The sequence below is a fragment of the Macaca thibetana genome, chromosome 5, assembly GCF_024542745.1.
Source record: "Macaca thibetana thibetana isolate TM-01 chromosome 5, ASM2454274v1, whole genome shotgun sequence".
In the NCBI taxonomy this organism is placed as follows: Eukaryota; Metazoa; Chordata; class Mammalia; order Primates; family Cercopithecidae; genus Macaca; species Macaca thibetana.
In genome coordinates this window covers 139598943-139614208 of record NC_065582.1, presented here as the reverse complement: position 1 = coordinate 139614208, position 15266 = coordinate 139598943, and the positions used below count along the sequence as shown (strand labels likewise).

At 32.4% G+C, this 15266-nt stretch overlaps 1 protein-coding gene across 1 annotated transcript in view; it reads right to left on the bottom strand.

Annotated features, from left to right (window-relative positions):
- Window positions 1-4914: 4914 nt before the first annotated feature.
- GABRA4 (gamma-aminobutyric acid type A receptor subunit alpha4) overlaps window positions 4915-15266 on the bottom strand; it is a 76513-nt gene continuing 66161 nt past the window's right edge. The window contains exon 9 of the mRNA XM_050791607.1: window positions 4915-15130. Coding sequence (XP_050647564.1) covers window positions 14600-15130 — 531 coding nt within the window. The 3' untranslated portion in view covers window positions 4915-14599. The remainder of the gene's footprint in view (window positions 15131-15266) is intronic.

Genomic DNA, 15266 nt, shown 5'->3' with positions numbered 1-15266 from the left:
TCCTATGGCTCCATTTTTGGCAATATTTCACTGCAGCTTCATAAGAAATCCCAAGTGAGAATCACCCAGGTGAGCCTACAGAAAAATGAATAAGAAAACCAAAAACGGTGTTTTTTGTTGTTGTTGTTTTGTTTTGTTTTGTTTTGTTTTAACCAAATTTCAAGGAACTTTGTTAAGCAGCAATAGACAACTGGAATAACACTCAATATTTATTAAGGGCCAGGAGCAGTGACTCACATCTATAATCCCAGCACATTAGGAGGCCAAGGCAGGCAGATTTCCTGAGGTCAGGAGTTTGAGACCAGTCTGGCCAACACTGTGAAACCTGTCTCTACTAAAAATACAAAAATTAGCCAGGCATGGTGCTGTGTGCCTGTAGTCCCAGCTACTCAGCGGAGGCAGGAGAATCACTTAAACTTAGAATGTGGAATTGTAGTGAGCCGAGATTGCACCACTGCACTCCAGCCTGGGTGACAGAGCAATAATCCATCTTAAAAAAAAAAAAAAAAAAAAAAAAATAAGCACTTTGTGCAAGACACTTTTGAAACCCGTTCAACTTATTTAAACATCAAAAACATTCTTGACTAATTACATCTGAGTCCCTCTTCAATTGTTCTAAACATCAGAATTATGATTATAGATCCATGGTAGTATCTTTAGTTCAGAGCATTACAAATGGTTGTTTTAGTCATAGTACACAGTCTTAAACTGGAACTGTGTGAAGTAAATTGTCTAGCCCATTTCTTTTAAATAGTTAATATTATATTATCAAAAACACATAAATAAAATGAAAATTATTGTTGGCATGCTGTAATAGGTCAGCTCTGACATTAAAAATATCAACATTTTATTGATAAAATATGCAAGGTGACATTAGTGAGGCTATTAGATTTTAACTACTCAACTAAACTTAAAATTCAAATTAGCCAATAAACTAAACCTACAAATTGCAAAGTGCTATGCTAGGACCCTCATTTTGTCATCAGACCAATGAGTATGTTGATTTTTATCTTGTTAAACCCCCAGGATAAAACTGTGAACTCGTGATCAGAGAGTATTCATCCTTTATCCAAATATAATTGCTTTACAGATTTAAAAAATGGTACCAAGTAATTACAAAGTAGATACAGAGAACTTAGGAAAATGCCAGGAATTAATTACACTAAGGAGGATCTAGAGGTGGCCTCAGCAGGCAAGATGGCAAGTGCTGTGATTTACAGGTTGCCAGCAAGACAAGAGCCAGAAAAAAAGTGGTCCAGGCAAAGGATTTAGCTTGAAAAAGCATCAAGATATGTCCATGCAGGCATGATACGTTTAGAGAATTTCATGCAGTCCTGAGTGATTAGGTCATAGAATAGGTGGAGGCAAAGGATAAAGGTGATTATGTTGGGCCCTAAATGTCATGGTAAAGAATTTATATTTTATTCCCCCAAAACAAACACAGACTAAGGCAAATGTGAAATGAACAGAAATGAACTTTAAAAACATTTGGTATCAGAGTATAGAATGGATAAGTCTGGAAAGACAAGATCAAGAAACCTGCAATAAGACCATTACTTGAGCAGAAATGCAAGGAGTAATTGTCTAATGGAAAATGAATTACATATCACTCAACCTTTATGATGAATGCCAGCGTTTTAGATCTGCTCTTTAAGAGATATATTTGAATAATTCAGTTAGCACAGTCTCTAAAGGGCATTTTCAATTCTATGTACGGTTTATTTTTTGAGTGGCCGGAAGGTATAATTCTATTTACAATGCAATCTTTTCCAAAATAAACAGCAATAGCTTCCCCCAACCCCTAACATTTGCTTTTTTGTGCTAAAATAAGCATTAGACCTAGTCTTACTTATGAGTGAAAAATAGATTGTTCTCATTTATAGAGCAGTATTATTTATTATATGATGTAGTGTTTAGAGAGCTATGCACTTGAAAATACGCAAAAATAGAAACATGCCCTCATCTTTTCCATTTTCCATTTTACATGCAGAAGAGAAGGGGATTTTTGTTCTCTTCTCTCTGTGGCCCTGCTAGAAACACTACAAACTGTGAGAGAAGGAGTTTGGGCACCAAATTGTATTACATTTACACCAAGTGAAGAGTAAGCAAAATGCAGGAAACTGAAGTCATGGAAAAAATGGAAATGCTATCAGTATGTCAGAATAAGATATCAATTAAGGTATATCCCTCTGCTCAGCATACACATGTATCAATGTGTTCAGTTTTCAACTGATAAATGTACATGGGGCATCTTGACAATAATATTATTACATAAGCAGACATGTGGGCCTTACTTAAAAAATGATGCCCCTGATTAGCATTTATCTTAATGCTGATGATACAGATTCATGAATCCATTTGCCTAGAATGCGCAGTTGATGAATGTTACCCTGAAGAGTTTTCAAAGGTGAACATAGTCCAAACCAATGTTAAATAGATGACGTTATTTTACATTCTTCAGAACAAAATGAGAGGGATAGCATTTAACAATTTACATGATGAATGTATATTTGACATCAGCAAAACATACTGGAATAACATAGCAGGAATTCATATAATTTTTCTTTTAAAAGAGATTAATTCTCAGAATGCACAGAGAATAATAATGTAGATTAGGTAACACTGTAAACAAGTACACAATTACTGAACCACCCGAGAGTTTATCTTCATAACCAAGAGACCAGCCTTGAGCTTCAGCTTCCAATTAATCAGAAAGAAAATTGACCTTGGACAACTAGACTTCTCCAGAAAATGAGCTATATAGAAATTATTCATCAAAGATTAAAACAAATGAAACTAGTATAATGTATGCCATTGATTTAATCCAGTTTTGAAAGTTATCATTCCTCCAAGTACTCCATTAATTTATTTCCCCTACATCTCTATTTATGCTTGTGACTGTGGATAATTTTGTTTCTTTGATTTTGACTTCCACCTTCTTCTATATTGACTATAATTCTCTATTATCAACATTGAATATAAGAGGCAAGCACTTTCTGAATAGTATTCCACTCAATTGAGTAGAATCTGGCAGTCAATGAGAGTTTCAGAAATGTGTGTGTGTGTGTGTGTGTGTGTGTGTGTGTATACAGTCATACATATATATGCGTGCATAAATACTAAGTGAATATAAAAACACACACATAAATTTGTGTACATACACACACATATATAACAAAAATCACTACACAATAAATAAAAAGAGCTGTACATTTTAAACATTAAATTTTAAATATAATTTTTCTTACTATAGTATAAAATCATATTTAAGTGACCAAATACCATAAATATGGAGTCGACTTAACTCAAATAATATGTCATACAGCAAGTGAACAAAAGAAGAATTCTGTGTGTATTATGTGTTTTGTTAGTCTGTGTTCATATAGGAATATGTTGTGTGTGTGTTGTGAACATCCGCGGTCAACTTTTTCCTCTCAGGTGTATTCTCTTCTTTAAAAGCTATAATCATCGTTTCTATCACTCTTCAGTGCTTGTAGAATGAAAAATATCATGTGCAATGATTGAGATTTAATGTTGAATTTTAAAAGTGCAAAGATAGAAGTAATTTGTGAAGGATGATGCTGAAGTTTCTTATTCTATTCAGTCATTGTAACCAGTGTGATTCAAGATTGGTTGATGTATGGGCATGGCCAGCAGCAGCTTTTTTCAGAAGTAGGAGACCAGAAATTTTCTTCCCTGTCAATTATATAAGAAGGAATCTAAAGTATGTGATTTTGGACACCATCTTTCCTAATATGAGACATACTTTCCTACGACTAATACAATGGTAAAATAAAACTTACCAGTTCTTAGATTCACAAAAAAATACTTTATGTCTCAAATATTTGTTCAGTTTTAATTTCAATTATATTTGAATGAATAATATTGAGGAAAAACAAAAGAAAATTTACTGCTTGCACAAGCAACAATTTTTATTCTAGTTGGAAACTAGCCAATGAGCTACATCGATGTACATTTTATTGAACAGTGGCTCTGAGATCATGTGGTTCTCTGAGGCTACATCATATCTTATTCATCCCGATAGCACCCAGTACCTAGAATAGTGTTTTTCAAGCTATATTCTGTGGAACCTTGGGGTGCTTCAGATATCTGCAAATATTTGATTTGCTCTACTTCTTTAAAAGCATATATAGCTTAAACTCCATGTATGCAAACATATATACACATGTATACATATGTATATATGTTCCATATCAATTATATGTATTATAATACACATATAATAAACATGTGTGTGTATATATGCCCAAGTTGAAGACTTCAGACATAATGAAAACATTAACTTATATGGCCAGGGAAGCTTAGTTTTTAATAAATACAGGAAAAATATCTATACATACATTTGAATTTCTTGAAAATGTCGGTGCTTAGGAAAGTTGAATGTTACAAAATGTGTTTTTCTAAAATTTTGAACTGAGCATATCCAACTATGTAAAATTATACTTAAAATATTTGTTCTAGGTACATAGGGGTTCATTACCTTAATCTCTCCAAATATGCACACTTTTCCTAATAAAAAAATTTTTTAAAAAAAGCTATAATCAAAAACTTACATTTTTTTCTTCAAGAAAGAGATGTTTTGGAATACTACATTTAGGATGTTTCATCGTACATTATATGATGTAAAAAAAACTTTATAAAAGACAGTCACAGTATTCAAAGTGTTTTATTTCATCAAACTAATTACAGTTAATAATCTGAGCTAAATATTAAAATGCATAAACTCACATGTTTTTATTAAATGTTAATCCCATTCAGTTTCTCAGACATTTACTTTGGTCTTCCAAGTTAAGATTAAGTCATAGATTGATTGCTGTACTTTATTAATTTTAACTCTCTTCGTTGGGTTGAATCTTTAAAAAAATACACACAAATACACACATTTGAACTCCATTAGTGAACCAAAACCACATAGTGAAAAGTTTTTATTATGCCACATCAGATATTACAGGTCGTATAACTTTTCTTCCTCCATATAACCTACAAAGAATTTTTCAAACCATTAAAATTTGGCAAAACTCCAATCTCGATGATGGTATTGGTCATGCAGAGAATTAGATGTTAAGTAAAAACCAGGAACATTCATGATAGCAGCAGGGATTTTAAAGTGAACTATCAAGTCAGACAAAATACTGTGACCAGTTTAAAGGAAGGATATTTATAGACAGAAAAAACAATACACAAACCAAAAAAATATTCCAAAGATATTTATGTTTATTGTTTTAAATTTAAATAGAAAAAATACATTAGAGGGATATGTTTTATATTTTAATAATTCCAGAGTTTAGCTCCAACACATTTATCTTAAAATATAAGTATCTTTGATTAAATTTTATAGAAATTTAAATCCTTACTATTTTAAAGACTCATTTTCCAGTGAGAAATTGAGACCTGAATAACTCTACAATGCTATGCTCTAGTATAAACTTTGTGTTAAGAAGCAAAGGAACTGTATTACCATGAGGAATAAGTTGAGCTTTGAAAAGCAAGGGACATTTACTTAAAGAGACAGTGTTTAAAAAATCATTTCCTGATGAATTACTTTAAAATTGTAAACCAATATTTGATAATGTTCCTTTTTTTCAAAATAAATTTGCCAAAACAAAATAATAATGACAATGTGCTCCTCACTATAGTATACCATGATAATACTCCTACATAGAATAAAATTGCCAATTTCAGGGAGTCAAATGTGATTACTAAAACCTCAAGAAATATGTTCTTGAGGAAGTAATTTTCCTATAAAATCAAAACACCTCTACCTCCTATCAAACCTTGAACTGTTATAAATATCACACTTCACATTTACTATTCTAATTGAGCAAGAATATTGAAGCTCAGATGATAACAAATTTAGTTTTTTATGATATGATGAAATATGCATTTTTTTACTTCTATAATAAGGAATATTTTCAATTGTACAACTAAACAATTTTAAAATTATTCAGGAGAAGAAAGAAGGGAATGAACTTTATATTCCTCAGTTTGTACAACACTTCATCTGAAAAATCAAAGAAAACCTTTATTTCTTCTGAAGTTTTCAATATTTTCAGAATCAAAGTAAATATCAGGGGATTTCCTTCATTAAGGATAAACCAGTGGAAAAAATTAACCTCCTATTTCAAACTATAGACATTCAAAGTATTATCGCATAGATACAGCTTTTCATGAAAACTGGATTCTCATTCAATTTACAATGAAGCTCCCTCAAAATCATATAACCTTACCTTATCAACCAACAATTTTTTTTCTGCCTCTTGAAAAATGAAAGCTTTGATTTACTGTATACTTGAACTAGGAGACAATATACATAATCAGTAAACTGACAAGCCAACATGCTACACTGTATTAGCAACATCTGTAAAGACAAAATACAGACTACAATTCACAAATATAAAACACTGAGAAAAAAATATGTCAATCATAGTTTAACTGAAATACTATACATTTTCTGTTATCAGAGCTTCTTTTATTTCCCCCAAAGGAAGCTGTTTCCTATGGACTTCAAGTAATAATTTGTATAGATACCCATGGAAATCTATAATTTGCATATTAATTTGCCTTTGGAAATAATATTATGCAATTGGTAGTATCTTATATTGCCAACAACATAACTTTGTTCAGGTATTTGCCAGACTCCTTTAATGCATACTATAGTAATAATAAAAATGAGACATATATGAGAAAATATAAAATATGAGACATGAGAAAATATAAAATATGACATATATGATAAAATATAAAACAAATGAGTTCAGAAACATATTGTATTAAAGAGATTATGTATATGTATTAATATAGGGAAAAAATCCTAACTGCACTTCACATTATGATATTCATATGTGATCTACAAATTTCAATGGAGAAATTTTTATCAAATTATATAAATCCACATTATCTCCATATTTTACAGTCTGTTTTGCTGACACCATTTGTTTATTCTCTCTGATCACACACACTCACACCAAAATCCCAATGTATTATAGGAAGCTATTTCCAAAGTAGGTTATATCTTATAGCAACTAGATTTACATGGGATAAGTAGAAGTAATGAAAAGTTTGTTTTACTGAAAACTAAATGAAATGTATATAGTAGAAAAATTAAAGAAGACTATAATTAGATTTAAATCTTAGTGTTAATATAGAATGTATTTAATTTATCCTTTACTACTTGTTTAACATGACCAACTCTGTCATAGCTTGAGGTATCTGGTGACATTTCAAATACATTTGTGTCATTCTTTTTCGCAAGTTAGTATTTTCAATTAAATTAATCAGTTCAGTGATAATATAGTACTCTTGAACATTGTAAATTTCCTTTGCATAGTTCCATTTTTCCATTTTGAAGTGGAGATGTTTGTCTCTAGTAAAAGGAAAGGATACCATTTTATTCAAAGTTTCTTTTATATTACACGTGGGTATTCCTTTTATTTTTTAACAGAAGTAATTAGTGGTTGAGAAAAGCTGTTAAGAAACCATAAGCATTTAAAAAATTTCCATTAAATGTATCGTTATCCAAAAAGAACTTAGAAATGTTTATACTTATAATTAAAGGAATAAGTACTTCACTAATCTACTGATGAATTGAAGGACAGGAAAATATAAACAGTGTAATAAATTAACATTGGGATAGAAATACATGACTGAAAAGTAAAGCTCAGGAGAGAAAAATGAAAATAAAAAAAGGCAAGGGAAGCAATCTCAGAGGACAACTCTGGGATTCCCCTATAGAAACTAAAGAAGCTTGCAGAAATACTACAAAGGAAAATGTAAAAAGAATTTATTTTTTATACAGGAGTTCTTTCTATCAGCTTCCTAGTCCTTCTCATTTTTTCTGAGGTGCCATAGAGCTGGTTTAATCTAGATTTAATCTAGGTTTAATGCTTGATTCCAGTGACATCTGATATACAGAAGGTAAAAGCCATGTAGCTCTGGTTGTCATATCAGTAAAAGATACTCTGGTCAATCCCTGGTCTATTGGAAGTGCAAATAACATATGGTGACTCAGTTAAAGATGGTGAAATAAAAATATTCATAATTCATTCCCCACCTAAGACAGCCTCCTAAAATAACATAATGAAAAATTGAGAAAAAAATGAAAACTCCATAATTAACAAGTAATTGATGACAAACTATAGTCAGTAGCTTTTAAATAGGTAGCCATTTGCACTAATAGGAGAAAGGAAATTGATTGGCATTTATCTTAAGCAGGATGTATATTTCAGTAAGTATCACTGTCCTGAGATATTTCAAACAAAGATGGTTTGTTGGAAACCTCTGTAGGATGGAGTGTAAACAGGCAAGAGAAAAACAAAATCTGTCTTCATACGATTTTACTATATACTTCCAAATAGTGGAATGTAGAAGTAAAGATAAAAATTCTGATAGACTATATTTGAGAGTTGTGAACAAGTTTGCTGAATAATATAGAATACTAAGTTTAATGTGGGGAAGGGGGCGGGACTAAGAGCAAGAATCACCAGCAATAACATAAAGAAAGTAAAACAGAGAGTTTTACACTGTGAACTACATAGGCTACCCAAATGTCAAAAATAGATTTAAAAATATGGTGCCTGGGCAGAAGAAAAAACACATAAAACAGTTTTGGGGAGGTGGGCTTGAAACCTGAAATTTAAATAGCTTCTGTGGGCTGATCTGACTCACCCTCCCACCACTTCCCACACTATAGTTCAGTAAATAGCTGGCTCTGCTCAGTGATTAATAGAAAGAAACCAGCCCCAAAATAGGGAAGGGAGACAAAAACTCAATGGAAAAGCAGATGAAGCTCATGCCACATAAAAACTTTTTCAAGAAATAGAGGAAGAGTTTATATAAATAGTTCTCTGTAGTCTCAAAAATATTATAGACATGATCTCATTAATAGAGAAAGAGAGAAGCTCAAAGAAGATATTTCAATAAAGCAATGGTAAAAATGAAGAAAGAGACGAAAAATGAAATGACAGTGACCAAGAAAGCAATGGAAAACTAAATAAACCACTATGAAGTTGGAAAGTACATTAGAAGTTACAAAATAGAATAATCACAACTGAAAACTCACTAGGGTTATGGTTAACAAAAGTTAAAGAAAATTTTAAAGATACCAAAGTCATTACAAAGAATACTATAAATAGTTATAGGGCAGGGGTCCCCAACCCCTGGGCCACTGACCAGTACTTATCCATGGCCTGTTAGGAATTGGGCAGCACAACAGGAGGTGAGTGGCACCCATTGAGCATTACTGCCTGAGCTCTGACTCCTGTCAGATTAGTGGTGGCATTAGATTCTCATAGGAGTGCATGCGAGGTTGTCCGCTCCTTATGAGAATCAACTAATGCCTGATGATCTGAGATGAAACAGTTTCATCTGAAAACCATTCCCCCACCCTCACCGGTGCCTATTGCCAAAACAGTTGGGGACCACTGTATAGAGACAAAAGGGATTTGACATAATTGGCATTTCTAAAAAAATTTACTTAGACATAATTGCAGAAAATTTTCCTGAAATAAAAACTGGGAAAAAAGCACCGACTCTCTAAATCTCTTGCTTTAAAGAAACACCATCCAAATTTCAACAATTTCTTCAGTTTTACCCTCCTATTTTTATCTTATATTGATATAAGTCAATTTAATTTTGTATTATTTAGTGACAGCATATATGTCATATTGGCTTCTACATTTATAAAACTGTGTCTTTTAATCAAGCAATCTACTCTTCTAGACAAACATATCCAAATATAAAATATTTATAATTTCTGGGTGGTAGAATTTTGAGATTGTTTTTAAATTTCCGCAATGTCTATCTTTAACAGTCATGTATCACTTTTACAAATGACAATGAAGTAATTGCACTTAAAAAAAAAAAAAGAATAGAAGGCAAAGTTTAAGAGAGGAAAGAAAAAAATAAGAGCTCTCTATTGTTCCAATACCTCTAGATTTGTGGCCCTCCAAACCATAGTTCACACAATAATCAGGTGATTTTTCTAAAATAGAAAAATAAGGATGTTAGTTTTCATAGTATTATCCTTCAAGATTTTTAATAAATTGCCACTAATCCTGAACAAATTCCATTATTTTAGTAATTTACATAAAACTCTCCCTAATCCAGGCCGTTTCGGTCTTTCCAACCTCAACAACTCTCACTTCCCTGCATTCACCCTTCCCTCCAAACACTGAACTAAGAATTTGTAGTAAGAGTTTCCTTTGACTTTCCACATCTTCATCTCCTCTCCTGCCTCAGGTGGTGATAAAATTGTGCTTTTGTTTTTTTGTTTGTTTGTGGAAGTGGGAACGGAGGCTATAAGAACTACAAATCCTTCTACAAAATTTAGTTTAAGATTATCTCTGTGAAAGCTTCTCTGCTATCACTCTTGTCCCTCTCCATCAACAATGTTATTAACTTATGTGCATCTTTTATCCACCTCTAGATCAGTGCTATGTGAGCAATTTTGGAGTCTGAGGCAGAAGAAAATATTATTACTATTGATTCCATTAATTTATTTAAAATTTGTATATTCTGTTCGTCATAAATTTTTTGCATTAATTTTGATTTTTAAAAATATTGACTTAAATATTAGGTATCTTGATTATTGAAGTTTGGGTGTCCCCATATATATTTGTGCCTGAGATGAGTATCACCCTAGTTTTGGCCCTGCTGTATTCTACTGAAACATTTGTTACACCCCATAATTTTTATCTGTACATCCATCATCTCTACCAGACTGTGACTACCTGCAAGGAAAGGGGCTAATTTTATCTCTGTATATCTAAAAATTTAGATTTAAAATTTATTCTAAACTGGGCAGGAGCCCACTTAGTGAATAAAAGGCCAGGAAATCCCAGAAAGGAGAAATAACCAATATTCTACAGTCTTTAAAGAATACAATCTTCCCTGGGGAAGAATACACTTAATCTAAATGGAGAGATGTTATACATATTTTTTAAGGTAAGGAAACCTTAGCTTGAAGCAAGCCATGAACTTAAAGTAATCAAGCGGTAGAACTAAATTTTTGTCCATAAGCACTTATTGTGGTGCAAACTATTCAGTGTTTTTATTACAAGAGTATGCTTTTATTTACTATGAGAATCAGAGAATATTAAAACTGAAAAGCTCTTAGATATTACATAATCCACCTCCTCCCTGTTATAAATGAAGAATCAGTCTTAGAGTCTTAGAGAGGTTAAGAGACTTGCCAAAAACCACAAGACAGTCAGAACTTGAAATTAAGTGACCCATCTCCACACCTGGTGCCTTCTACTTGAGATTATTCACAAATTTAGAAGAGGAGACCATTGAGAATGGGGAGAGCGGAGATTTTTTTCTAGGCCAGAAAGAATTGGCCAGCTCGTGGGTAAAATAAGCCACAAATAAATATTTTATGCATTGTTTAAAATGGGGTCACTGTTAAGGTAAGGTTATTGAAAAATGACCTTTCAAATTTCTTTCCAACCCTGTGATTTTATCTTTGTCATTTAACTTCCCTATGACTCATTTTATCAAACAAAGGGTGACTCTACTCTCTACCTACTTTAATACAAGATTTGTGAGGTCCAATTTAAAACATACATTATTCAAAGTACTATGTATGTGCACAAGTGCAAGTCATTTTAAACTGTAGATTAATCATGTAAATATATTTTTATACCTAGTCATGCCTGTAGGAAATTGAAAGTAATTATGTAGCAGTTAGTGGCCAACTTGGACTGCAGGCACTAGGTCCTGAATAAAACTATTCTGAATTTCACCTTAAAAGAGTTATATAAAGGTACCATTCACAGCCAAAATTATTCATTATTATTCAGAGACAGCCAGAACGTTGGGTGCCCCTAATTACTCTTGTGAGATTTTCTAACAGGTAAAAGTGACTGGCTCTTCACAAAAGTGTTTTTACTTGATGTACCTCTGGGTTATTGGGAAGATAGAAATGATGACCAAAATAAAAATCACTGAATGAATTCGATGAAATTCAGTTAAGGAAAGCAAGCAACATACTACTACTATTATTATTATCATCATCATCATCATCATCATCATCATCATCAACGTTGTGTGCAAATGAAATAATTTATCTTAATAATAATGTTTAAGCTTTCTAGTTAATGTGTTCTTCAAATTAACAATTAAGAATCCTTGGTTAATTTTGTCCTTTCTCGTTCTTTGGCCACCTGACTTGTTTTTAAACCTTCATATGTAAAGGTAAGAAAAGAAAATCTATGAGTTCACCTAGATCTCCTGTCTACAAACCTAAAATCATTTCTTTTTATCTCTTCATACTCTGTAAGATTTGTAGAAGAATACTTCTTTTTTTAAAGGAAGCCAATGAATAGTCAATGAATTATTTCTTAAGATAGGCCAATAGATTAGCAAAGAGTAAGAGTTCCTCACCAAAACAACAACAACAACAACAACAACAACAAAACAACAACAACAACAAATAAAACAGCCTTTTCATCAGAATAGTGAACTATCAGTTTCTAGCATAGTTCCTGGAACAAAGTAAGCTCTGAATAACTAGCAGTGAATCAATTGTGCTTCCAACCACATTTCCAAGCATTGTTCTCAAGGCCAGAAATCTATTCACATTCATGAAATAATTTATGATAACCTTTTTTGTACAAGTACTCTTTATTAAATATATACATATATACAGATGTTACCAGGCCTAATTTTACTAGAATCAGTTTTAAAATGGGGGATTGGGACTGGATGATTTCTACAGTATCTTTCAGCCTTAAAATGTGTTGATTTTATGGAATACCTAGAAAGACAGCCAAGAAAGAATTCTTAGATATGACTTACAATTAATATTTGACATTTGCACAATTTTCAGGTCTCAAAAACTACTAATATAAGGTAATGAAATAACTGAAAAATCGATGCCAATTACCTACTATCAATTCTTTTCTAAAACAAACAAACAAACAAACAGAGAGAGAGTGATTTCGTCTGCAATGTGGCCATTTCTATCAATATGTTCCCTAAAACACCCAGAACACATTCACTCATCCATTCCAGAGCAGATAGAGAGAAGCACAGAAGAAAATCTAAAGGCAATATGACAGAAACCAGACTTAGGTTGAGCTGCATAGACAGTTGCAAAATTTTCAATTAAGTTGTTAAGCCTACCTAATGAGAAAGAAGTCAGTAGATGAAAATCCTAATAAACCACATAGCAGGGTCAGTGGCATTCTACCCCACAGCTCTATTTTCTTTACTCCTTTCATTTCCCGGTCTCTTAATTTTAAAATATTCACCTTAGTTATAAAACCTTAAAAAAAAAACTCCTAAAAAACCAACATGAAGACTGCCCAGAATTACAGAACTACAGACACAAAAATTCTTCAAAATACAGCATTTCACTAATTAATATATAGATCTATGTTGGGGAAAGCACCTGAAAATGACCGTGCTGAGTTCCTATTTCTGATGATTCTGTGATTCTGATCAAATTCTACTCTGTGACTCTGATCAAATTTGAGACAGTTAATCTATTAAGTTTTGTAGTGCCCAGATTTTTACTTTCAAGTACACAATGCTTTTCACTTACAGAACAATCTGTACCACATTCTCATCTATTTGGAAAACCAATTGCTGAAGTTGTACTAACATGTACTTATCTCAAAGTGGTTATGTGAACAAATATATTTGTTATCCACTATCAGTATAGGAGGAGAAAATATTTTGAATATGTTGTCAGACTCTAAATAAATGTCCTTCACTAAAGAATGCAATGTCCTCTGCTAGTTTATGGTTCTTTGGCATGCATTGTGTGTTCTACTTTTTAAGTAATATTGTAGGTAAAGGTGCAAGAGCTTTCCTAGAGAGACAGTTTCTAGCATAGTTCCTGGAACACAGCAGGCTCTGAATAACTATGTAGTAAATAAATACATACCTGAATGAACTACCATGAAAAAGAATTCATACAATGAGTTAAACTTTGGCTCAGAGAACAAAATTTCAAATTAACTGTTAAGTACTGTTTGGCCAACATAAGAAAGGGAACATGTTTCCTCTGGTCTTTGTCTTAGTTTTTTATGCTGCAGACTTTTTACTCTATTGATCAGCGTTTATACTATTCCATTTTTTTTTTTTTTTTGCCAATGTTTCATTTAACAGGAAAATTTCTTTTCCTGAAGTTCCTAAGAAGATCACCAAAGGTCACTGCACATGACATCCAATAAACAATTCTCGTTAAGGGCAGTGCCACTGGGAAATTTAGGGTGGCAGGTTGATATTCATCGGGTAGATTTTTAAAATGTCATAGTCTGTTTTCAAATATCAATGAAAAAATATGTGCCACATGTCTCTAATAGCTCTATTTCTCTTATCCCAACTTTCCAGGATGGTGTGTATTCTATCTAAGTGAATGCTGAGTTCTTTTAAAATAATTTTTCTGGAAAATAAAAACATACTTCACTTTTTCACTGAGGAATTAACTCTCCCAATAACTGGCTTATATCTTTAAATGGAAAAATTACATAGATTTTTTATTTTAATAAAGAATAGTTGTTTATATTTAAAAACATTTAAAAAGACATTCTGCATTTTCATCATCTTTTAGCAAACTACTATAGCAACAAAATTACATTAGACTTTCTGATTTCTCCATAGTGTCCTTAGATAAATAAACAACCCAATAAACCATGTTAAATGCCCCAAATGTGACTGGAAAGAGAATACGGGCATATTTGTCAATTTTACTTGTGCCAGATCCAGAAGGTGGTGGAGCTGATGGAGGAGGAGTAGCTGACAACTTCCCAGTAGCCCCTATGGTATTAACTGTGGTCTTAATCCTCTGCAATCTTGATCCAAACACGTGACGAGTAGAAGCAGATGCAATTGAAGCCTTTCGAGACACATATCCAGTTCGGCTAGAAGCAGGAGAAGCAGATGGAAGTGCTCTTGCTGCAGATATGGTTTCAGCTGCATTTGCACGGCTGAATGGGTTTGGACTGGAAGCTAAGTAAGACCGAGGTGTGCCTTTAGAAGATTCTTGAACAACTGTGGAAGATTTGCTTGAATGGTTTCCCACCACAGTTCTGTTGCCAACATCAGATTCAGAGTGAACCGAAGCATTTGTTCTTTTTCTCATGTTCAAATTGGCATTTGTATTCTGAAAAGGTATATGAAAAAATATATTGGTTATGTAACTCGATGCAGCTTTGTACAAAATTTAAAGGGATCAAAATTCTTAAAATCAGTCATTTCTATAAAATAAAACTTTATTAATAAGCTGTAGTCACCTTGAT